The 26854-nt window shown below is 41.6% G+C and overlaps 1 protein-coding gene across 1 annotated transcript; it reads right to left on the minus strand.

Moving 5' to 3' along the window:
- Positions 1-21825: 21825 nt before the first annotated feature.
- On the minus strand, positions 21826-22366 carry LOC123135860 (uncharacterized). Its single transcript, XM_044555091.1, has 2 exons — positions 22295-22366; positions 21826-22206 (listed from the first exon to the last, which is right to left on the minus strand). The coding sequence occupies exons 1-2, from the start codon at positions 22364-22366 to the stop codon at positions 21826-21828; spliced, it is 453 nt and encodes a 150-aa protein (XP_044411026.1).
- Positions 22367-26854: the final 4488 nt, after the last annotated feature.

Consider the following 26854-nt stretch of genomic DNA (forward strand, 5'->3'; position numbering starts at 1 on the left):
AGTTACGTTTGTTCCTGAGGACATGGGTGAAGTCTTGCTATTAGTAGTCATGTGAATTTGGTATTCGTTCGATATTTTGATGAGATGTATGTTATCTTTTCCTATAGTGGTGTTATGTGAACGTCGACTACATGACACTTCACCATTATTTGGGCCTAGAGGAAGGCATTGGGAAGTAATAAGTAGATGATGGATTGCTAGAGTGACAGAAGCTTAAACCCTAGTTTATGCGTTGCTTCGTTAGGGGCTGATATGGATCCATATATTTAATGTTGTGGTTAGGTTTACCTTAATACTTCTTTTGTAGTTGCGGATGCTTGCAATAGGGGTTAATCATAAGTGGGATGGTCGTCCAAGTAAGGGCAGTACCCAAGCACCGGTCCACCCACATATCAAACTATCAAAGTACCAAACGCGAATCATATTAGCGTGATGAAAACTAGCTTAACAATAATTCCCATGTGTCCTCGGGAGCTCCTTTATCATTATAAGAAATTGTCCAGGCTTATCCTTTGCTACATAAAGGATTGGGCCACCTCACTGCACTTTATTTACTTTATTTACTTGTTGCTCGTTACTATTTATCTTATCACAAAACTATCTATTACCTACAATTTCAGTGCTTGCAGAGAAAACCTTACCGAAAACCGCTTATCATTTCCTTCTGCTCCTCGTTGGGTTCGACACTCTTACTTATCGAAAGGACTACGATAGATCCCCTACACTTGTGGGTCATCAAGACTCTTTTCTGGCGCCTTTGCCGGGGAGTGTAGCGCTTTTGGTGAGTGGAACTTGGTAAGGAAACATTTATATAGTGTGCTGAAATTTTCTGTTACTTGTCACTATGGAAACTAATCCTTTGAGGGGCTTGTTCGGGGTATCTTCACCCCGACCAGAAGAGCAAAGAGTTGCTCCTCAACCTACTGAACTTTTTGAAAATATTTACTTTGAGATTCCTTCGGGTATGATAGAAAAACTGCTAGCTAATTCATTTGCAGGAGTTGGAACATTGCATCCCAATTTACACCTTATCTTTGTGGATGAAGTTTGTGGATTATTTAAGCTTGCAGGTATTCCCGATGATGTTGTCAAAAGGAAGGTCTTACCTTTATCTTTGAAGGGAGATGCATTGACATGGTATAGGCTATGTGATGATACGAGATCTTGGAATTATAAACGATTGAAGTTGGAATTTCACCAGAAGTTCTATCCTATGCATCTTGTTCATCGTGATCGTAATTACATATATAATTTCTGGCCTCGCGAAGGAGAAAGCATCTCTCAAGCTTGGGGGAGGCTTAAATCAATGTTGTATTCATGCCCCAATCATGAGCTCTCCCGGGAAATGATTATTCAAAATTTTTATGCTCGGCTTTCTCTCAATGATCGCAACCTGCTCGATACTTCCTGTTTTGGTTCTTATATGCTGAAGACTATTGATTTCAAATGGGACTTATTGGAAAGAATTAAGCGCAACTCTGAAGATTGGGGTTCCGATGATGGTAAGGAGTCAGGTATGACACCTAAGTTCGATTGTGTTAAATCTTTTATGGATACCGATGTTTTTCGTGGATTTAGCACTAAGTATGGACTTGACTCTAAGATAGTAGCTTCTTTCTGTGAATCTTTTGCTACTCATGTTGATCTCCCTAAAGAGAAGTGGTTTAAATATAATCCTCCCGTTGAAGTGAAAGTAGTTGCACCTATTACAGTTGGAGAAAAGACTATCACCTATAGTGATCCCATTGTTCCTACTAGTTATGTTGAGAAACCCCCATTTCCTGTTAGGATAAAGGATCATGCTAAAACTTCGACTGTTGTTTGTAAGAGTAATACTAGGACTTATACACCTCCTGAGCAAATCAATGTTGAACCTAGTATTGCTATGGTTAAAGATCTCTTGGATGATGATTTAGATGGGCATGTTATTTATTTCTTCGATGAGACTGCTAATATTGCTAGACCAGATACTAAGATACATAGACCTGTCGTAGGCATGCCTCTTATTTCTGTTAAAATAGGAGATCATTGTTATCATGGTTTATGTGATATGGGTGCTAGTGCTAGTGCGATACCCTATGATCTATATAAATAAATTATGCACGACATTGCACCCGTTGAATTAGAAGACATTGATGTTACTATTAAGCTTGCTAATAGGGATACCATTAAACCAGTTGGGATTGTTAGAGATGTTGAAGTTTTGTGTGGGAAGGTTAAATACCCTGCTGATTTTCTTGTTCTTGGTTCCCCACAAGATGATTTTTGTCCCATTATTTTTGGTAGACCTTTCTTAAATACATCTAGTGCTAGGATTGATTGTGAAAAAGATACTGTCACCGTTGGCTTAGATGGTATGTGTCATTAGTTTAATTTTGCTAAGTTTCGTAGACAACCTCGTGATAGGGAACCACCTAGTAAGGATGAGATTATAGGTCTTGCTTCCATTGCTGTGCCTCCTACTGATCCGTTAGAACAATATTTGCTAGACCATGAAAACGATATGTTTATGAAGGAAAGAAGGGAAATAGATGAAGTGTTCCTTAAGCAGGAACCTGTGCTGAAACATAACCTTCCTGTCGAAATTCTTGGGGATCCTGCTCCACCCAAGGTTGATCCCGTGTTTGAACTCAAACCATTACTTGATAATCTTAAGTATGCTTATCTTGATGAAAAGAAAATATATCCTGTTATTATTAGTGCTAACCTTTCAGAGCAAGAAGAAGAAAGATTATTGAAAACTCTGAAGAAGCACTGAGCAGCTATTGGATATACTCTGGATGATCTTAAGGGCATTAGTCCCACGTTATGCGAACACAAAATTACAGTGGAGAAAGATGCCAAACCAGTTAGAGATCCTCAACGATGACTAAATCCTAAGATGAAGAAAGTGGTAAGAAAGGAGATACTAAAGCTCCTTGAGGCAGGTATAATTTATCCAGTTGCTGATAGTGAATGGGTAAGCCCTGTCCATTGTGTTCCTAAAAATGGAGGTATTACCGTTGTTCCTAATGATAAAGATGAATTGATCCCGCAAAGAATTATTACTGGTTATAGGATGGTAATTGATTTCCGTAAGTTAAATAAAGCTACTAAGAAAGATCATTACCTTTTACCTTTTATTGATCAAATGCTAGAAATACTATCCAAGCACACACATTTCTGCTTTCTAGATGGTTATTCTGGTTTCTCTCAAATACCTGTGTCAGTGAAGGATCTATCTAAAACTACTTTTACTTTCCCTTTTGGTACTTTTGCTTATAGACGTATGCCTTTTGGTTTATGTAATGCACCTGCTACCTTTCAAAGATGCATGATGGCTATATTCTCTGATTTTTGTGAAAAGATTTGTGAGGTATTCATGGATAATTTCTCCGTTTATGGATCCTCTTTTGATGATTGTTTGAGCAACCTTGATCGAGTTTTGCAGAGATGCGAAGACACTAGTCTCGTCCTGAATTGGGAAAAGTGTCACTTATGGTTAATGAAGGCATTGTCTTGGGGCACAAGATCTCCGAGAGAGGTATTGAAGTTGATAAAGCCAAAGTTGATGCTATTGAAAAGATGCCATGTCCCAAGGACATAAAAGGTATAAGAAGTTTCCTTGCTCATGCCGGTTTTTATAGGAGGTTCATTAAGGACTTTTTCTAAAATCTCTAGGCCTCTGACTAATTTATTGCAAAAATATATTCCTTTTGTCTTTGATGATGATTGTGTAGAAGCATTTGAAATACTTAAGAAAGCTTTGATCACTGCACCTATTGTTCAACCACCTGATTGGAATTTACCTTTTGAAATTATGTGCGATGCTAGTGATTATGCTGTAGGTGCTGTTCTAGGGCAAAGAGTCAATAAGAAATTGAATGTTATCCAGTATGCTAGTAAGACTCTTGATACTGTCCAGAGAAATTATGCTACTACTGAAAAAGAATTCTTAGCAGTTGTGTTCGCATGTGATAAGTGTAGACCTTATATTGTTGATTCCAAAGTTACTATTCACACTGATCATGCTGCTATTAAATATCTTATGAAAAATAAAGATGCTAAGCCTAGACTCATTAGATGGGTTCTCTTGCTCCAAGAATTTGACTTGCATATTATTGATAGAAAGGGAGCTGAGAACCCCGTTGCTGACAACTTGTCTAGGCTAGAGAATGTTCTTGATGACACACTGCCTATTGATGATAGCTTTCCTGATGAACAATTAGCGGTCGTTAATGCTTCTCGTACTGCTCCTTGGTATGCTGATTATGCTAATTATATTGCTGCTAAATTTATACCCCCTAGTTTCACATACCAGCAAAAGAAAAGGTTCTTCTATGATTTGAGACATTACTTTTGGGATGACCCACACCTTTATAAAGAAGGAGTAGATGGTGTTATTAGACGTTGTGTGCCTGAGCATGAACAGGAACAGATCCTACGCAAGTGTCACTCTGAATCTTATGGAGGACACCACGCTGGAGATAGAACTGCACACAAGGTACTACAATCTGGTTTTTATTGGCCTACTCTCTTCAAAGATGCTCATAAGTTTGTCTTATCTTGTGATGAATGTCAAAGAATAGGTAACATTAGTAGACGTCAAGAAATGCCTATGAATTATTCTCTTGTTATTGAACCGTTTGATGTTTGGGGCTTTGATTATATGGGACCTTTTCCTGCCTCTAATGGTTATACACATATTTTAGTTGCTGTTGATTACGTTACTAAGTGGGTAGAAGCTATTCCAACTAGTAGTGCTGATTATAACACTTCTATTAAAATGCTTAAAGAAGTTATTTTTCCGAGGTTTGGAGTTCCTAGATATCTTATGACTGATGGTGGTTCACATTTTATTCATGGTGCTTTCTGTAAGATGCTTGCTAAGTATGATGTTAATCATAGAATCACATCTCCTTATCATCCGCAGTCTAGTGGCCAAGTAGAATTGAGCAATAGAGAGCTCAAATTAATTTTGCAAAAGACTGTCAATAGATCTAGAAATAATTGGTCCAAAAAACTTGATGATGCATTATGGGCCTATAGAACTGCGTATAAAAATCCTATGGGTATGTCTCCTTATAAGATGGTTTATGGAAAAGCTTGTCATTTACCTCTTGAACTTGAACATAAAGCATATTGGGCTATCAAAGAGCTCAATTATGACTTCAAACTTGCCGGTGAGAAGAGGTTGTTTGACATTAGTTCACTCGATGAATGGAGAACCCAAGCATATGAGAATGCTAAGCTATTCAAAGAAAAAGTCAAACGTTGGCATGATAAAAGGATACAGAAGCGTGAGTTTAACATAGGAGATTATGTGTTATTATTCAACTCTCGTTTAAGATTTTTTGCAGAAAAACTTCTCTCTAAATGGGAAGGTCCCTACGTTATCGAGGAGGTCTATCATTCTGGTGCCATAAAAATCAACAACATCAAAGGCACAAGTCCAAGGGTGGTAAACTGTCAAAGAATTAAACATTATATTTTTCAGGTAATCCTATTAATGTTGAAACTAATATTATTGAAACCGTAACCCCGAAGGAATACATAAGGGACAGTTTCCAGAATGTTCCAGACTCCAAAAAGGAATAGGTATGTGGTACGGTAAGTAAACCGACTCCAAAACAACTCCAATGGAAATTTTTATCAGTTTTGGAATATTTAAGAATTTCAGGAAGAAAGAAGTAGTCCGAAGGGGACACGAGGCCCCCACGAGAGTGGAGGGCGCACCCACCCTTACTAGGCGCGCCCCCCTGTCTCGTGGGCACCTCGTGTGCCTCCTGGACTCCGTTTTCTTGCACGTTACGTATTTTGGTCGGTAAAAATTCATTATATATACTCCCGAAGGTTTTGACCACCGTATCATGCAAATATCCTCTGTTTTCGTTTTGAGCTATTACTGCTGCAGATTAGAGCAAGATGTCTTCTCAAGAGTCAGTCGGGGAGAGTAGGGTGTCCCACCCAACACCAGGTCCAGGAGCAAATAGCGATGCTTATCACTTTGGACCATCAACGGAGGATGAGATGGAGGCTGATTTGAAAAGGATAGATGCCATGGAGGAAGATCAAGAAGTTACCTCTCGTCTCCAAGCAGAATCCATGATGGGGGAACTACCTAGCTTGGCTATTCCAACTTCGGTCATCCCTTCCAACTTTAGATTCCTTTCTTATGAAAATCTGAAAAGGAGCTTTACTTGTTCTCCAGAAGCTATGCAACATCCTTGGATAAAGTGAGCTTTGGCCGTTGCTGGCAAGCTCCGTAAAGAAATTATGGACCTCAAACAACAAGTCAATAAGCTCGAGGAGGAGAACCGTATCCTAAGGGGCATCATCGCCAATAAGATTATAATGCCAACCGTGAAGAAGGAGACATAATTACATGGGTATGGGCACCCCCCTTGGCAACTGCCAAGCTTGGGGGAGGTTCCACGGTATCGTATCACCATCACACTCCTATCTTTACCTTTTTATTTAGTTTGATCCTTTTAGTAGTATCTTGATCTAGTAGATTGAAGTTTTGATATCAAGTAGTTTTGAGTTTTGCTTTGTGATCTCTTTTTGTAATCGAGTCCGTGAGCTATCTATAATAAAGATTAGTGTTGAGTCAAGGGCTTTGCTATGTTGCTATGATCTTGAGGAAGTAGAAAGAATAGAAGAGTTCATGTTGATCTTTTGGTTAGTGATGACTTCACACATAGAAAGTATGAGGCATAAAAGTTGTTGAGAGTTGATAAACGTAGTTTTGGTCATCGTTGCAATTAATAGGAAGTGATAAGGAAAGAGGGGTTCACATACAAATATATTACCTTGGAAATCTTTTATGATTGGGAGCACTCATTAAGTATGACATGCTAAAAGGGTTGACGTTGGACAAGGAAGACAACGTAATGGTTTATGTTTTCGCACATCTCAGTTAAAGTATATTGTCATTGACCTTCCATACATGTTGAGCTTGCCTTTCCCCCTCATGCTAGCCAAATTCCTTGCACCAAGTAGAGATACTACTTGTGCTTCCAAATATCCTTAAACCCAGTTTTGCCATGAGAGTCCACCATACCTACCTATGGATTGAGTAAGATCCTTCAAGTAAGTTGTCATGTTGCAGGCAATAAAAATTGCTATCTAAATATGTATGACTTATTAGTGCAGAGAAAATAAGCTTTGTATGATCTTGTTGTGGAAGTAATAAAAGTGACGGACAGCATAATAAAGGTCCACATACAAGGGGCAATATAAAGTGATGTTCTTTTGCATTAAGATTTTGTGCATCCAACCCTAAACGCACATGACAACCTCTGCTTACCTCTGCGAAGGGCCTATCTTTTACTTTATGTTTTACTTTATGCTTGAGTCAAGGTGATCGCCACCTTTCCCTTTTTCATTTTATCTTTTGGCAAGCTCCTCATGTTTGAAAGATCATGATATATATATATATATATATATATATATATATATATATATCCAATTGGATGTAATTTAGCATGGGCTATTATTGTTTACATCACCTAAAGGTGAATACGTTGGGAGGCAACACAATAAGCCCCTATCTTTCTCAGTGTCCGGATGAAACTCCATAACCACAAGTATTGCGTGAGTGTTAGCAATTGTAGAAGACTACAAGATAGTTGAGTATGTGAACTTGCTGAAAAGCTCTATTGTTGACTCTTTCTGATGTTATGATAAATTGCAATTGCTTCAATGACTGAGATTATAGTTTGTTAGTTCCCAATGAAGTTTTTGAACCATACTTGACATTGTGAATTGATTGTTACTTGAGCATAAGAAATCATATGATAAAATCTATATATGTTGTTGTTATAAGAATGATCATGATGCCCTCATGTCTATTTTATTTTTATCGACACCTCTATCTCTAAACATGTGGACATATTTTTCGATATCGGCTTCTGCTTGAGGACAAGCGAGGTCTAAGCTTGGGGGAGTTGATACGTCCATTTTGCATCATGCTTTTATATCAATATTTATTGCATTATGGGCTGTTATCACACATTATATCTCAATACTTATGGCTATTCTCTCTTATTTTACAAGGTTTACCATGAAGAGGGGGAATGCCGGCAGCTGGAATTCTGGCTGGAAAAGGAGCAAACATTGAAACCTATTCTGCACTGCTCCAAAAATCCTGAAACTCCACAAAACATGTTTTTGGAATTAATAAGAATTATTGAGCGAAAGAAATACATCAGGGGGCCCACACCCTGGCCAGGAGGGTGGGGGGCGCGCCGCCCTACTAGGCTCACCCCTTGTCTCCTGGGCCCCCGATGTCCATCTTCTGCTATATGAGAGCTTTTACCCTAAAAAAAATCATGGGCAAGATTACGGGATGAAACTCCGCCGACACGAGGCAGAACCTTGGTGGAACAAATCTAGGGCTCCGGCGGAGCTATTCTGCCGGGGATAGTTCCCTCCGGGAGGGGAAAATCATCACCAACATCATCACCAACGATCCTCTCATTGGGAGGGGGTCAATCTTCATCAACATCTTCACTAGCACCATCTCCTCTCAAAACCCTAGTTCATCTCTTGTATACAATCTTGTATCAAAACCACAAATTGGTACCTGTGGGTTGCTAGTAGTGTTGATTACTCCTTGTAGTTGATACTAATTGGTTTACTTGGTGGAAGATCATATGTTCAGATCCTTTATGCATATTATTACTCCTCTGATTATGAACATGAATATGCTTTGTGAGTAGTTACGTTTGTTCCTGAGGACATGGGTGAAGTCTTGCTATTAGTAGTCATGTGAATTTGGTATTCGTTTGATATTTTGATGAGATGTATGTTGTATTTTCCTCTAGTGGTGTTATGTGAACGTCGATTAAATGACACTTCACCATTATTTGGGCCTAGAGGAAGGCATTGTGAAGTAATAAGTAGATGATGGGTTGCTAGAGTGACAGAAGCTTAAACCCTAGTTTATGCGTTGCTTCGTTAGGGTCTGATTTGGATCCATATGTTTAATGCTGTGGTTAGGTTTACCTTAATACTTCTTTTGTAGTTGCGGATGCTTGCAATAGGGGTTAATCATAAGTGGGATGGTCATCCAAGTAAGAGCAGTACCCAAGCACCGGTCCACCGACATATCAAACTATCAAAGTACCAAACGCGAATCATATGAGCGTGATGAAAACTAGCTTGACAATAATTCCCATGTGTCCTCAGGAGCTCCTTTATCATTATAAGAAATTGTCCAGACTTATCCTTTGCTACATAAAGGATTGGGCCACCTTGCTGCAATTTATTTACTTTATTTACTTGTTGCTCGTTACTATTTATCTTATCACAAAACTATATGTTACCTACAATTTCAGTGCTTGCAGAGAAAACCGCTTATCATTTCCTTCTGCTCCTCGTTGGGTTCGACACTCTTACTTATCGAAAGGACTACGATAGATCCCCTACACTTGTGGGTCATCAGGGGCTAGGGTTACACAGAGTTGGTTACAGAGAAGGGAATCTACATATCCGAATTGCCAAGCTTGTCTTCCACGTAAAGGCAAGTCCCACCCGGACACGGGACAAAGTCTTCTATCTTGTATCTTCATAGTCCAACAGTCCGACATAAGCATATAGTCCGGCTGTCCAAGGACCCCTTAATCGAGGACTCCCTCAGTAGCCCCTGAACCAGGCTCAATGACAATGAGACCGGCGTGCAGATTATCTTCGGCATTGCAAGGTGGGTTCCTTCTCCGAATACTCCAAAGTAGATCTTGAACACAAGAATCGTGTCCGGCTCTGCAAAACAAATTCCACATACCACCGTAGAGAGTATAATATTCCACGAGTCTAATCTGCTGACTGTTGGGTTTCGTAGTAATTTCAAAAATTTTCCTACGCACACGCAAGATCATGTGATGCATAGCAACGAGGGGAGAGTGTTGTCTACGTACCCAACGCAGACCGACTGCGGAAGCGATGACACGACGTAGAGGAAGTAGTCGTACGTCTTCACGATCCAACCGATCAAGCACCGAAACTACGGCACCTCTGAGTTCGAGCACACGTTCAGCTCGATGACGATCCCCGGACTCCGATCCAGCAAAGTGTCGGGGAAGAGTTCCGTCAGCACGACGGCGTGGTGACGATCTTGATGAACTACAGCAGCAGGGCTTCGCCTAAACTCCGCTACAGTATTATCGAGGTATATGGTGGAAGGGGGCACCGCACACGGCTAAGGAATAGATCACGTGGATCAACTTGTTGTGTCTTTGGTGCTAGCCCTGCCCCTCTATTTATATGTTGAGCCCCGGGGTCGAAACTTGGAGCAAAAGCCTCCTCAAAGTCGGTTTTTCCCGAAAGGCAAGAGTCCCACTCGGACTCCAGGACCAAACGCCACAATCCTTGGCGTCTGGCCCAGACGCCATGGGCCTCGGCGTCTGGCCCAGGGCCAGACGCCAGGGTCTCCGGCGTTTGGCCCCCTGGACTCCGCAAAACTCCTTTTGCACCGATCTAAAGCCTCATGGGCTTGACCCCTTGGCCTAACCATATCATCCAATATATGAATCTTTACGTCTCGACCATTTCGAGACTCCTCGTCATGTCCCCAATCTCATCCGGGACTCCGAACTCCTTCGGTACATCAAAACATGTAAACTCATAATATAACTGTCATCGTAACCTTAAGCGTGCGGACCCTACGGGTTCGAGAACAATGTAGACATGACCGAGACACGTCTCCGGTCAATACCAATAGCGGGACCTGGATGCCCATATTGGCTCCTACATGTTCTACGAAGATCTTTATCGGTCAGACCGCATAACAACATACGTTGTTCCCTTTGTCATCGGTATGTTACTTGCCCGAGATTCGATCGTCGGTATCCAATACCTAGTTCAATCTCGTTACTGGCAAGTCTCTTTACTCGTTCCGTAATACATCATATCACAACTAACATATTAGTTGCAGTGCTTGCAAGGCTTATGTGATGTGCATTACCGAGAGGGCCCAGAGATACCTCTCCGACAATCGGAGTGACAAATCCTAATCTCGAAATACGCCAACCCAACATCTACTTTTGGAGACACCTGTAATGCTCCTTTATAATCACCCAGTTACGTTGTGACGTTTGGTAGCACCCAAGGTGTTCCTCCGGCAAACGGGAGTTGCATAATCTCATAGTTATAGGAACATGTATAAGTCATGAAGAAAGCAATAGCAACATACTAAACGATCAGGTGCTAAGCTAATGGAATGGGTCATGTCAATCAGATCATTCAACTAATGATGTGACCTCGTTACTCAAATAACAACTCTTTTGTCTATGGTTAGGAAACATAACCATCTTTGATTAACGAGCTAGTCAAGTAGAGGCATACTAGTGACACTCTGTTTGTCTATGTATTCACACATGTATTATGTTTCCGGTTAATACAATTCTAGCATGAATAATAAACATTTATCATGATATAAGGAAATAAATAATAACTTTATTATTGCCTCTAGGGCATATTTCCTTCAGTCTCCCACTTGCACTAGAGTCAATAATCTAGTTCACATCGCCATGTGATTTAACAGCAATAGTTCACATCACCATGTGATTAACACCCATAGTTCACATCGCTATGTGACCAACACCCAAAGGGTTTACTAGATTCAGTAATCTAGTTCACATCGCTATGTGATTAACACCCAAGGAGTACTAAGGTGTGATCATGTTTTGCTTGTGAGAGAATCTTAGTCAACGGGTCTGCCACATTCAGATCCTCATGTATTTTGCAAATTTCTATGTCAACAATGCTCTGCATGGAGCTACTCTAGCTAATTGCTCCCACTTTCAATATGTATCTAGATCGAGACTTAGAGTCATCTAGATTAATGTCAAACTTGCATCGGCGTAACCCTTTACGACGAACCTTTTTTCACTTCCATAATAGAGAAACATATCCTTATTCCACTAAGGACAATTTTGACCGCTGTCCAGTGATCTACTCCTAGATCACTATTGTACTCCCTTGCCAAACTCAGTGCAGGGTATACAATAGATCTGGTACACAGCATGGCATACTTTATAGAACCTATGACTGAGGCATAGGAAATGACTTTCATTCTCTTTCTATTTTTGCCGTGGTCGGGCTTTGAGTCTTACTCAACTTCACACCTTGTAACACAGGCAAGAACTCTTTCTTTGACTGTTCCATTTTGAACTACTTCAAAATCTTGTCAAGGTATGTACTCATTGAAAAGACTTATCAAGCGTCTTGATCTATCTCTATAAATCTTGAAACTCAATATGTAAGCAGCTTCACCGAAGTCTTTCTTTGAAAAACTCCTTTCAAACACTCCTTTTATGCTTTACAGAATAATTCTACATTATTTCTGATCAACAATATGTCATTCACATATACTTATCAAAAATGTTGTAGAGCTCCCACTCACTTTCTTGTAAATACAGGCTTCTCCGAAAGTCTGTATAAAACCAAATGCTTTGATCACACTATCAAAACGTTTATTCCAACTCCGAGAGGCTTGCACCAGTCCATAAATGGATCGCTGGAGCTTGCACACTTTGTTAGCTCCCTTTGGATCGACAAAACCTTCCGGTTGCATCATATACAACTCTTCTTCCAGAAATCCATTCAGGAATGCAGTTTTGACATCCATCTGCCAAATTTCATAATCATAAAATGCGGCAATTGCTAACATGATTCGGACGGACTTAAGCATCGCTACGGGTGAGAAGGTCTCATCGTAGTCAATCCCTTGAACTTGCCGAAAACCTTTTGCGACAAGTCGAGCTTTGTAGACAGTAACATTACCATCAGCGTCAGTCTTCTTCTTAAAGATCCATTTATTCTCAATTGCTTGCCGATCATCGGGCAAGTCAACCAAAGTCCATACTTTGTTCTCATACATGGATCCCATCTCAGATTTCATGGCTTCAAGCCACTTTGCGGAATCTGGGCTCATCATCGCTTCTTCATAGTTCGTAGGTTTCATCATGATCTAGTAGCATGACTTTCAGAACAGGATTACCGTACCACTCTGGCGCGGATCTTACTCTGGTTGATCTACGAGGTTCAGTAGTATCTTGTTCTGAAGTTTCATGATCATCATCATTAGCTTCCTCACTAACTGGTGTAGGTGTCACAAAAACAGTTTTCTGTGATGTACTACTTTCCAATAAGGGAGCAGGTACAGTTACCTCGTCAAGTTCTACTTTCCTCCCACTCACTTCTTTCAAGAGAAACCCCTTCTCCAGAAAGTTTCCGAATTTAGCAAAAAAAGTCTTGCCTTCGGATCTGTGGTAGAAGGTGTATCCAATAGTTTCCTCTGGATATCCTATGAAGACGCACTTCTCCGATTTGAGTTTGAGCTTATTAGGATGAAATTTTTTCATATAAGCATTGCAACCCCAAACTTTAAGAAACGACAGCTTAGGTTTCTTGCCAAACCATAGTTCATATGGTGTCGCCTCAACGGATTTAGATGGTGCCCTATTTAATGTGAATGTAGCTGTCTTTAATGCATAACCCCAAAACGATAGTGGTAGATCCGTAAGAGACATCATAGATTGCACTATATATCTAATAAAGTACGGTTATGACGTTCGGACACACCATTATGCTGTGGTGTTCCATGTGGCATGAGTTTGTGAAACTATTCCACATTGTTTTAATTGAAGACCAAACTCGTAACTCAAATATTTGTCTCCGCGATCAGATCGTAGAAACTTTATTTTCTTGTCACGATGATTTTCCACTTCACTCTGAAATTCTTTGAACTGTTCAAATGTTTCAAACTTATGTTTCATCAAGTAGATATCCCCATATCTGCTCAAATCATCTGTGAAGGTCAGAAAATAATGATACCTGCTGCAAGCTTTAATATTCACCGGACCACATACATCAGTATGTATGATCTCCAACAAATCTGTTGCTTGCTTCATTGTTCCGGAGAACGGCGTTTTAGTCATCTTGCCCAAAAGGCATGGTTCGCAAGCATCAAGTGATTCATAATCAAGTGATTCCAAAATCCCATCAGCATGGAGTTTCTTCATGCGCTTTACACCAATATGACCTAAACGGCAGTGCTACAAATAAGTTGCACTATCATTATTAACTTTGCATCTTTTGGTTTCAATATTATGATTATGTGTATCACTACGATCGAGATCCAACGAACTATTTTCATTGGGTGTGTAACCATATAAGGTTTTATTCATGTAAACAGAACAACAATTTATTCTCTTACTTAAATGAATAACCGTATTACAATAAACATGATCAAATTATATTCATGCTCAACGCAAACACCAAATAACACTTATTCAGGTTCAACACTAATACCGAAAGTATAGGGAGTGTGCAATGATGATCATATCAATCTTGGAACCACTTCCAACACACATCGTCACTTCACCCTTAACTAGTCTCTGTTTATTCTGCAACTCCCGTTTCGAGTTACTAATCTTAGCAACTGAACTAGTATCAAATACTGAGGGGTTGCCATAAACACTAGTAAAGTACACATCAATAACATGTATATAAAATATACTTATGTTCACTTTGCCATCCTTCTTATCTGCCAATCACTTGGGGTAGTTCCGCTTCCAGTGACCAGTCCCTTTGCAGTAGAAACACTTAGTCTCAGGCTTAGGACCAGACTTGGGCTTCTTCACTTGAGCAGCAACTTGCTTGCCATTCTATTTGAAGTTCCCCTTCTTCCCTCTGCCCTTTTCTTGAAACTAGTGGTCTTGTCTACCATCAACACTTGATGTTTTTCTCGATTTCTACCTTCGTCAATTTCCGCATTACGAAGAGCTTGGGAATTGTTTCCGTTATCCCTTGCATATCATAGTTCATCACGAAGTTCTACTAACTTGGTGATGGTGACTAGAGAATTCTGTCAATCACTATCTTATCTGGAAGATTAACTCCCACTTGATTCAAGCGATTGTTGTACTAAGACAATCTGGGCACATGCTCACTATTTGAGCGATTCTCCTCCATCTTTTAGCTATAGAACTTGTTGGAGACTACATATCTCTCAACTCGGGTATTTGCTTGAAATATTAACTTCAACTCCTGGAACATCTCATATGCTCCATGACGTTCAAGACGTCGTTGAAGTCCCGATTCTAAGCCATTAAGCATGGTGCACTAAACTATCAAGTAGTCATCATATTGAGTTAGCCAAACGTTCATAACGTCTGCATCTGCTCCTGCAATAGGTCCGTCACCTAGCGGTGCATCAAGGACATAATTCTTCTGTGCAGTAATGAGGATAAACCTCAGATCACGGATCCAATCCGCATCATTGCTACTAACATTTTTCAACATGATTTTCTCTAGGAACATATCAAAATAAACACAGGGAAGCAACAACGCGAGCTATTGATCTACAACATAATTTGCAAAATACTACCAGGACTAAGTTCATGATAAATTAAAGTTCAATTAATCATATTATTTAAGAACTCCCACTTAGATAGACATCCCTCTAATCCTCTAAGTGATTACGTGATCCAAATCAACTAAACCATGACCGATCATCACGTGAGATGGAGTAGTTTTCAATGGTGAACATCGTTATGTTGATCATATCTACTATATGATTCACGCTCGACCTTTCGGTCTCCGTGTTCCGAGGCCATATCTGTATATGCTAGGCTCGTCAAGTTTAACCTGAGTATTCTGCGTGTGCAAAACTGGCTTGCACCCGTTGTAGATGGACGTAGAGCTTATCACACCCGATCATCACGTGGTGTCTGGGCACGAAGAACTTTGGCAACGGTGCATACTCAGGGAGAACACTTCTTGATAATTTAGTGAGAGATCATCTTATAATGCTACCGTCAATCAAAGCAAGATAAGATGCATAAAAAGATAAACATCACATGCAATCAATATAAGTGATATGATATGGCCATCATCATCTTGTGCTTGTGATCTCCATCTCCAAAGCACCGTCATGATCACCATCGTCACCGGCGCGACACCTTGATCTCCATCGTAGCATCGTTGTCATCTCGCCAATCTTATGCTTCCATGACTATCACTACCGTTTAGTAATAAAGTAAAGCATTACATCGCGATTGCATTGCATACAATAAAGCGACAACCATATGGCTCCTGCCAGTTGCCGATAACTCGGTTACAAAACATGATCATCTCATACAATAAAATTCAGCATCATGCTTTGACCATATCACATCACAACATGCCCTGCAAAAACAAGTTAGACGTCCTCTACTTTGTTGTTGCATGTTTTACGTGGCTGCTACGGGCTTAAGTAAGAACCAATCTCACCTACGCATCAAAACCACAACGATAGTTTGTCAAATAGACTCCGTTTTAACCTTCTCAAGGACCGGGCGTAGCCATACTCGGTTCAACTAAAGTTGGAGAGACAGTCGCCCGCAAGCCATCTATGTGCAAAGCACGTTGAGGGAACCGGTCTCGCGTAAGCGTACGCGTAAGGTTGGTCCGGGTCGTCTCGTCCAACAATACCGCCGAACCAAAGTATGACATGCTGGTAGGCAGTATGACTTGTATCGTCCACAACTCACTTGTGTTCTACTCGTGCATATAACATCAACATAAGTAACCTAGGCTCGGATGCCACTGTTGGGTTTCGTAGTAATTTCAAAATTTTCCTACGCACACGCAAGATCATGTGATGCATAGCAACGAGGGGAGAGTGTTGTCTACGTACCCAACGCAGACCGACTGCGGAAGCGATGACACGACGTAGAGGAAGTAGTCGTACGTCTTCACGATCCAACCGATCAAGCACCGAAACTACGGCACCTCCGAGTTCGAGCACACGTTCAGCTCGATGACGATCCCCGGACTCCGATCCAGCAAAGTGTCGGGGAAGAGTTCCGTCAGCACGACGGCATGGTGACGATCTTGATGAACTACAGCAGCAGGGCTTCGCCTAAACTCCGCTACAGTATTATCGAGGTATATGGTGGAAGGGGGCACCGCACACGGCTAAGGAATAGATCACGTGGATCAACTTGTTGTGTCTTTGGTGCTAGCCCTGCCCCTCTATTTATATGTTGAGCCCCGGGGTCAAAACTTGGAGCAAAAGCCTCCTCAAAGTCGGTTTTTCCCGAAAGGCAAGAGTCCCACTCGGACTCCAGGACCAAACGCCACAATCCTTGGCGTCTGGCCCAGACGCCATGGGCCTCGGCGTCTGGCCCAGGGCCAGACGCCAGGGTCTCCGGCGTTTGGCCCCCTGGACTCCGCAAAACTCCTTTTGCACCGATCTAAAGCCTCATGGGCTTGACCCCTTGGCCTAACCATATCATCCAATATATGAATCTTTACGTCTCGACCATTTCGAGACTCCTCGTCATGTCCCCAATCTCATCCGGGACTCCGAACTACTTCGGTACATCAAAACATGTAAACTCATAATATAACTGTCATCGTAACCTTAAGCGTGCGGACCCTACGGGTTCGAGAACAATGTAGACATGACCGAGACACGTCTCCGGTCAATACCAATAGCGGGACCTGGATGCCCATATTGGCTCCTACATGTTCTACGAAGATCTTTATCGGTCAGACCGCATAACAACATACGTTGTTCCCTTTGTCATCGGTATGTTACTTGCCCGAGATTCGATCGTCGGTATCCAATACCTAGTTCAATCTCGTTACTGGCAAGTCTCTTTACTCGTTCCGTAATACATCATATCACAACTAACATATTAGTTGCAGTGCTTGCAAGGCTTATGTGATGTGCATTACCGAGAGGGCCCAGAGATACCTCTCCGACAATCGGAGTGACAAATCCTAATCTCGAAATACGCCAACCCAACATCTACTTTTGGAGACACTTGTAATGCTCCTTTATAATCACCCAGTTACGTTGTGACGTTTGGTAGCACCCAAGGTGTTCCTCCGGCAAACGGGAGTTGCATAATCTCATAGTTATAGGAACATGTATAAGTCATGAAGAAAGCAATAGCAACATACTAAACGATCAGGTGCTAAGCTAATGGAATGGGTCATGTCAATCAGATCATTCAACTAATGATGTGACCTCGTTACTCAAATAACAACTCTTTTGTCTATGGTTAGGAAACATAACCATCTTTGATTAACGAGCTAGTCAAGTAGAGGCATACTAGTGACACTCTGTTTGTCTATGTATTCACACATGTATTATGTTTCCGGTTAATACAATTCTAGCATGAATAATAAACATTTATCATGATATAAGGAAATAAATAATAACTTTATTATTGCCTCTAGGGCATATTTCCTTCACTGACAACTTCTCCATAGCGTGACATCACGCCGCAGTCCGGCCATTATTCAAACCATTTTTCCAACCGCCTCTGCGCGCTTCACGAGGCGGTTTCATTGGCACGTCTTGTCGAAGCAGAGATCGTGTCCCCTTATCACGGGATTCTCATCAATACAGGCGTGGGTAACCCAACCGCTCCATTAGTATGAATCCTTGGATTAGGCAAGTTCCAAACGGCCGCACGGAGGACGTTTGACATTCATCCCCTTTATAAAGAGGTCAAGACCTGTCCTTTTCTTTCCATGCTTGATCCTTCTCTTCCCCCACCTCAGGTTCCAATACCCAAGGCTTAGTTCAAGCGCTTCGGACCTCCAACCATGTCCGGATCCAGGCTTCAAGGCCGGTGGATGGCCTCTTCTATCACAAAGGAGGACATCACGAAGCTTAGGGAGGCCAGGTACTTGACCGCCGAAATCCTTCACAAGCTTCCTGCTCAAGGGCAGGTTATCCCTACTCCCAAACCCAACGAGAGTGTCGTATTCATCTTCCACTTCTTCCGAGGGCTAGGCTTTGGTCTTCATCCCTTTGTTAGAGGGCTCATGTACTATTACGGGCTAGATTTTCATGATCTAGCTCCAGATTCCTTCCTTCACATCTCAACATTCATCGTTGTGTGTGAGGCCTTCCTCCACATTACCCACGCTTCGGATTATGGCTCAAGACCTTTAATGTGAAGCCGAAGATAATCGACGGGCGACACGCGGAGTGCGGAGGCGCTATAATAAGCAAAGGTGCCGATGTTTTATGGTCAAAGGGTTCCTTCACTAGTAGAAAAAGGGCCATTTGTCCTTGTTCGTAAGGGCCTTCTGTCCTGGTTGAAGAATCGGGACTAAAAGGTCGGTACTAATGCCCTTGGTCTTTAGTCCCGGTTCTTACACGGACCGGTACAGATGGGCCTCCACGTGGCCGATGCGGCCAGCCCAGGCATGGGGGCCTTTGGTCTCGGTTGGTGACATAAACCGGGACCAAAAGGCATCCACGCGTCAGGAGCTGGGTGGAGCTGAGGTTTTTGTTTTGAAAGCGGCTGGTTTAGGGGTTTTGGGGGTTAATTTAGGTTGTTATTAGCTAGCTAATAGAGAGAAGTGTCCTCTCTTATATCTTTGTGCTTGGTTTACCAACGCTACTGCTATGTTCATTTCACCCGCTGATATATAATAACTCTTCATGCTCGCATCATGCATCATCATATATAATAACAAGTCCTACTAATCATGCATCATCATACAACTTCTACTCGTTATTAATAACAAGTCATACAATCATCATCCTCATAGTCATCGAGCCAACCCTACTTAATTGTTCTTAGCACACGATCATCAGTATCAGGTAGGACCTAAATACCCTTAAGGTAAAATAGCATAAAACAATATAGACCCTGACTCTCCATTATGGAGAATGGAGATCATCCTGTCTCCAATTCTTGCGCTTCGCTTCCTTTTGCTTCCAAGAACCTCCTTATGACTGTCCATACATTTTTTCCATTCTTTGATTGTCATGTCTCCACTTCTTTTAGAAATCTGGTATGGACAGTTGAAATTCGTAAGATGACCTGGTTATATGTTCAAAACATCAAGGCGACCATGCTGATACATCAGATGAGGCACACAATCATTCGGGATTATCTGTTGAAAAACATAGCAATAACTTCGTAGTTAGCAATGATGTACTAGTTTTAGAAGTATGCAAAAGATGCACGGATGTCGTAATAGTAAATAATCTTACTAGGGTATCTCCATGGTAGTTACCGTAGTTCAACACGTGCACTAGTGGCATGTATTGACCATAATGTTGAGGAGTTCGATTGCAGATATTGTAATTCTCAAGATCAGTACAAAATGCGATCAGATGATTTTTCTCCTGATAAGTTAATTCAGAGCTATCGGTGTAGAGTGGGATTTGTCTACCATCTTCCGCACATTCTTTGAAGAATGAAAATAAGCTGTCAATGGAAATAAGCTGCCAACTATTTTGAAATAAACAATATAAATTACTTAATAACTATGTTTGAGAAGCTCACATAGGGGAAGAATTGGAAGCGTATCAACAAGGACCCAAATATCCATATTGTCTTGCTCGATTTTAGGATCACCAAGATCCATGGTGACAAGCATACCCTCATCAACACTAGTAGAAAAGGGGGCAATGGTTCAGGTCGGGTCAGCCCATTAGTCCTGGTTCAATCCAGAACCGGGACCCATGGGGGCATTGGACCCGGTTCGTGAGCCCCGGGGGCCGGCCGGGCCACGTGGGCCGTTGGTCCCGGTTCGTCTGGACCTTTTGGTCCTGGTTGGTGGGACGAACCGGGACCAATGGGCCTCGCTCCTGGCCCACCACCATTGGTCCCGGTTGGTGGCTTGAACCGGGACCAAAGGCTGCCCTTTAGTCCCGGTTCATGCCACGAACCGGGACCAATGAATTGCCTATATATGCCCCTCACCCGCGAGCAGAGCACTTCATTGCTCTGTTTTTCTGCCCAGCTGTTGGAGAGCTTCGTGGTGCTCTAGCTCACCTCCTATGCACACGAGGTGTTCGATGGAATGCCCGAGCCACACTACTTAACTTTCTCCTCTCCAAGCTCGACCTCCAAACTCCATTTTCCTCAATATTTGTCTAGGTTTAGCGGTCTGTCACGTCCCGTCTCCGTCTTCACCGCCGTCGATCGCCCGCGCCGATCTCATCGCCGACACCATCGTGGTGAGCCTCTTGTTCTTATCTTCTTTCTGAAAGGAAAAATATTCTTACTTCTATTAATTTGGTCACTTAATTATCTATTCATGATGTTCTGTAATGATTTTTAACACACTTAACACTGTTCGGGAATTCAGTAACTGGTAACTGCTCGGTCGACTACTGATTAGCGATTAATCGGTTAATCGGCCATTTAATTGAGTTAATCGGTAGATCATTAATCGGCTGCACATGAGAATATATTGGCCAGATGTAACTAGTTTTTCACGTATTGTACACCACATAATCCAATGCTCACAGGTACGTATTATACTATACATTTATACTAAAATATAATGTCGTAGCTCGTAGGCATATAAAAAGCATGGACAAGAGGTAGAATTGTTACCTGGACGGTTTGGTCACGATGCATCCAAACCGAAAGGCAACAAACCTACAGAATTGATGATAGAAGATAGATATGCATTTGTATATGCTCTAAACTTGTCAAGATAAATGAGCAAACGACAGCCATACATGTGACAACAAGCAGCCACACATGAGACATGATAAGATAAATTAAAATGACAGCCACACCACACAACTTGGCAATATGCAGCCACACATAACAAGATAAATAGCATCCACACATGTGAAAACATGGAATAATTCACTACAAGGTTCAACACATATAGCATAATAGGTATTCGGTAATAAGGTTCATAGACCACAAATACTCAAATAGTTCTCACAGCTCATATAGTCGCATCACAAGCATAACTGCATAAGTGCGTAATAAAGTAGCAAAATAAGGTCTTATTCTTATGGATCATAAATGGTTCAAGGCTGCTGGGCGTCCTCATCCTCATCATCATCTTTGGTTGCCATCACACACTCATCATCAGAATTGAAATCAATGTCTTCATCCATATCCACCCCCCATGATCAGATTCATCATCATCGGAAACAAATTCTTCAACTTCATGTAGTTCTCTCACTCTTGCACTCCTACGAGGCTCCATAGCTTCGGCTGCACCCTCTGCATCATCATCAATATTGTATGGCAGCCCTATCACAGGATCAATCTCCTCATCAACGTATGCACCTTCACATATCCAATCTTGTGCCTGTGATGCATCTTCACCAAGAAGAGGATCACTACAAGAGGATAACTTGTTTCTTCTATCCATCATTCTTCCATTGAATTGGACATAAACCAAGTTGTCCCTTGGGACCACATCTAGTCTACTTCTCCTGTTTGCATCTACCTACAAAGTGCAAATGGGAGCATAGTTAGAATTTTTGCAAGAAGCAAGAATGTTCAGATTTGATTGACTGAGAGTGACTAAGTGTTACCATTTCATAAGTGCTCCAGTTTCTTTCACATCCGGATGAACTTGTGGTCAAGTTGAGTATCCGTATGGCCATTTCTTGCAATGCAGGAGTTTGTAGTCCATAAGTTCCCCACCATTCAGCTGTAGTTTCGAAATAAAGAAACAATGTTCATTAAGCCAATAACTTGAAAAATGCTGTAATAAGAAGTTTTGCATTGAGAACAAGCTTACCAGCATCGAAATACGCATTACTAATTGCTTTCAGGGCTGTCACCTTCCCAAACATGCCATCTTTCTTCTTAAACTTGGTGAAGTCCATGTTAAGCACTACATTTTGCTTGTTGTCATCATCATAATAAAATGTCTCCATTACTTCCATAAACGCAGCCACAACCTCTACATCCATGAAGATGCTTGAATCAACATAACTATATTTGGGATTCAACATATATGCCGCCATGTGTAATGGAGAATCCAGCCTCCCTCTCATCTTGCCATCCATGGCATTAGTGATTACCAAATAGTCCTTTTCTGAATTTTCAACAGCAAGCATGATATCCTTCTTTGCACTTACTATTTCTCCATACATAGTGGCCATTGATGGACCATCACCATCAGCCAACCGAAGCACCTTCACCAATGGTTCAAAAACCTTGCATGGCAACATACACTACTAGGGAAAAGCCTATACACAGAATCATACCAACAGCGCTCCCTAAAATACCACGCTACTGCTATTTAGCAGCAGCGCGTGTTAGAGAAACGCGCTGCTGACAGGAAAATAGCAGTAGCGCGGCCACCACAAACCGCGCTGCTGCTATAATTGCCATGACCTCGCCCCCCCGCTAGTTATAGGAGTAGTGCACTTTATTGAACAACACTACTGCTATAAAAGTTAGCAGCAGCGCACTTATGGGAAAACCGCTACTGCTAAGATCAGCCCACAAGTTTAGTCCCACCTCGCTCCGTGAACAGGGTGTTTACCACCTTAAATATGTTATTTCTGAAACTACCACAACCACTGAACTCTATGTGTAAAATTTGTGGCCGCAATATGAGTCATCTCCGGTTCCTACCGGATAGGACTCATATTGACAATTCAGATTGTACACAAAAAGATCATTGATGGCCAATGTATTTTTGCATTGACGTATTTTTTGTATAGTTACACTTAGCAGTAGCGGTTTATGTGCAACGCGCTACTGCTATTCTGATTATCTGTAGCGCGTTTCGGCAAACGCGCTACAACTATCCCTACCTTCTCCCCACGCACACGACCGGCACCCTCACTCACATTCTCACTCTCGCCCCCCGTGCCGATAACCGTCGTCGTGCGTCGTCGCCGCCGCCGCCTTCGTCCGTCCGCCGCCGAGGTACTCCCCTCCTTCCGTCCCTCCTCCCTCCTCCTCGCACATCCTCCCTCCGCCTGCGGCCACCCCTCCCTCCTCCGCCGCCGCCCTCCTCCCTCCGCCTGCGGCCGCCCTCTCCCTCCTCCACCGGCAGCCCTCCTCCCACCGCCCTCGACCTTGCCGCCCCTAGCTACCTCTCCGTCGCCCCCACCCCCTGCCACTAGTTAGTACTAGATTTAGTAGTTGTAGATGTTAATTTAGGGCTCATAGCTAGTACTAGATTTTTAGTAGTAGTAGATGTTAATTTAGGGTTCATAACTAGTTTAGTAAGTAAATTAATAAACTAGTTGAAGTAGTTGAATTAATAGAACTAATGTATTTTTAGTAAGATAATTAATATAACTAGTTGAACTACTTTATTTTTAGAAAGAACTAGTTTTTTTCTATTTATAGTAAGTTTATATTTAGTAAGAACTAGTTGAATTAATAAAACAAGTTGAACATGTCATATTTGTTGTTATTTTTAGTTTAAGCAATTATTCGGGATGTATTAGTGATAACTTATATGGTTTCAGGTGACCACTGTCGTCCCCGTCACCGACCCGCTCCGACATCCCCGCCGTCGTCCCCGTCACCGACCCCCTCCAACATCCCCGCCGTCGTCCCATTCACCGACCCCCTCCAACATCGAGGTGAGACCAGCCAAATATCCTTGTATATCTTGTGTTGTTGCTCAAATAGGATATGTGGTTGCCCAAGTGGCCCTTCATGTTCAGTTTACATCTCCGAGTGGCCTATGTTTTGCCGGAGTGTTGATTAATTTCCGTTCTGGTAAATTTCAGGCGCTCGGTATGTCCTTTTTTAGCAAAGGTCATGCCGGATTTTTTCGTGAATTCTGGCATGACTTGTGCTAGAATATGTACAAGTTTAATCTCTGAATTATGAATGTAGGAAATGTCGTACTCGGACGATGACAGTCTCCCGGGGGAGTGTAGCTGGTGCCACGACGATCGAGGTATGCGCGACAGGTTCGTTCGGCTGGACGAAGATCGGCGCTTCAGCATTAAGCTCGAGGAGACCTTCGATTGTGAAATGGTACGCAACAACGACAATTGTTTTTTCGTAATTAAGCATGACTTCAACTATTTCAACGTCTAATTTTCATATTTTACAATTCGACTAGCTTATCCCATGCCATGGAAGATGCTATGTCCTGGAGAGGATGGGTTTTGAAGACCATGAAAATTTTGAAACAAAGAAAATACACCTAAGGACCCATCATGATATGGATTTTGAAGTAAATCTGTGCAATGCTCAGAGCGTAACCCATTTTGGTTGCCAAAACTGGGAAGCACTTTGCAAAATGTATGGTTTTTATGAGGGTATGATTGTCACCATGGATCTTGGTGATCCTGACATCGAGCAAGACAATATGGACATTTGGGTCCTTGTTGATACGCTTCCGATTCTACCGCTATGTGAGTTTCTCAAACATAGTTATTAACTAATTTATAGTGTTTATTTCAAAATAGTTGATAGCTTATTTCCATTGACAGCTTATTTTGATTCTTCAAAGACTGTGCAGAAGATGGTAGATAAAACCCACTACACCGATGGCACCGAGTTAACGTATAAGGAGAAAAATCATCTGATCGCATTTTGTACTGTTCTTGAGAATTACAATAACTATTATCGAACTCCTCCAAATTATGGTGAATACGTGCCACTAGTGCATGTGTTGAACCACGGTAACTTCTCTGGAGATACCCTGGTAAGATTTTTTACTATTACGACATCCGTGCATCTTTTGCATACTTCTAAAACTAGTACATCATTGCTAACTATGAAGTTATTATTATGTTTTTCAACAGAAACTCCCGATGGATTGTGTGCCTCATCTGATGTCTCTGCATGGTCGCCTCTCAGTTCTGAACATACTGCCAGGTAAATCTATGGAGCTCACCTATGCATATTGGATTTCTAAAACCTGTGAACACATGTTCATCAAAGAATGGAAGAAATGTATGGACATTCGCAAGGAGGTTCTTGGAAGTAACATTCAGCGAAAGGCAAGAACTGGAGACAGGCTAATCTCCATTCTCCACAATGGAGAGTCAGGGGCTATCTTGTTTTTTGCTATTTTACCTTAGAAAATGTAGTAGGTATTAATCGAATGTAATAGGTCCTATGAGGTACAATATGTTTATTATGTGGTAATGTGTTAGAGTTGATAATGATGATCTTGAGGAGGTGTTATGTGATGTCAATGATGAAAACGATGATCTTGAGGAGGTGTTATATGACAATGATGTATTATGATGATAAGTTGTTAATGATATGATGATGATGATGATATTATTATATCATTGGGTGAAAGAACCACGGATTAGTTTCAAGTGGATGGACATCCACTTGAAACTAATCCGTGGTTCTTTCCCCCCGTGATGTAATAACTCATTATGATGTAAAAACAATCTCTAAATTCCTGTTGTATGAAAACTTGTGTAAAGGTGTATGAATACAACATGAAATAAAAAAGAAACAAAATACTCAATAATAGTAGTAGCGCGGGAAAGGAGAAGCGCTACTACTAATTACCAGTAGCGCGGTTCTGAAGAAGCGCTACTACTAAGTCAATTTATCAGTAGCATGGGTCCAGGCGCGCTATTGCTAAGCATTAGCTGTAGCGCCTTATCAGTAGCGCTCCTGCCCGCGCTACTGATAGGCCTAAAACCCGCGCTGCTGCTAGGCTTTTCCCTAGTAGTGATAGAACATATAGAAATATGAGAAAACAGCCCCACAATCCAACATATACAAGTATGAGAAAACAGCCCCGCAATCCAACATATACAAGTATGAGAAAACAGCCCCACAATCCAACATATACAAGTATGAGAAAACAACCCCTCAATCCAACATATACAAGTATGAGAAAACAGCCCCACAATCCAACATATACAAGTATGAGAAAACAGCCCCACAATCCAACATATACAAGTATGAGAAAACAGCCCCACAATCCAACATATACAAGTATGAGAAAACAGCCCCACAATCCAACATATACACATACCTTGATGCAAAGAGAGACACCTTTCCAAAAACCCCTACTCATTATTGTGGCATGAGCTGACTTTCCTTTCCTTGTTCTTGTGTGCTTACATGCTTCCCATTCTTCACTACAAACCATTGCCCTTAGTTCCTTCTTCTTAGCAATAATACTTTGCAAGGTA

The sequence above is a fragment of the Triticum aestivum genome, chromosome 6B, assembly GCF_018294505.1.
Source record: "Triticum aestivum cultivar Chinese Spring chromosome 6B, IWGSC CS RefSeq v2.1, whole genome shotgun sequence".
Taxonomy (NCBI): domain Eukaryota; kingdom Viridiplantae; phylum Streptophyta; class Magnoliopsida; order Poales; family Poaceae; genus Triticum; species Triticum aestivum.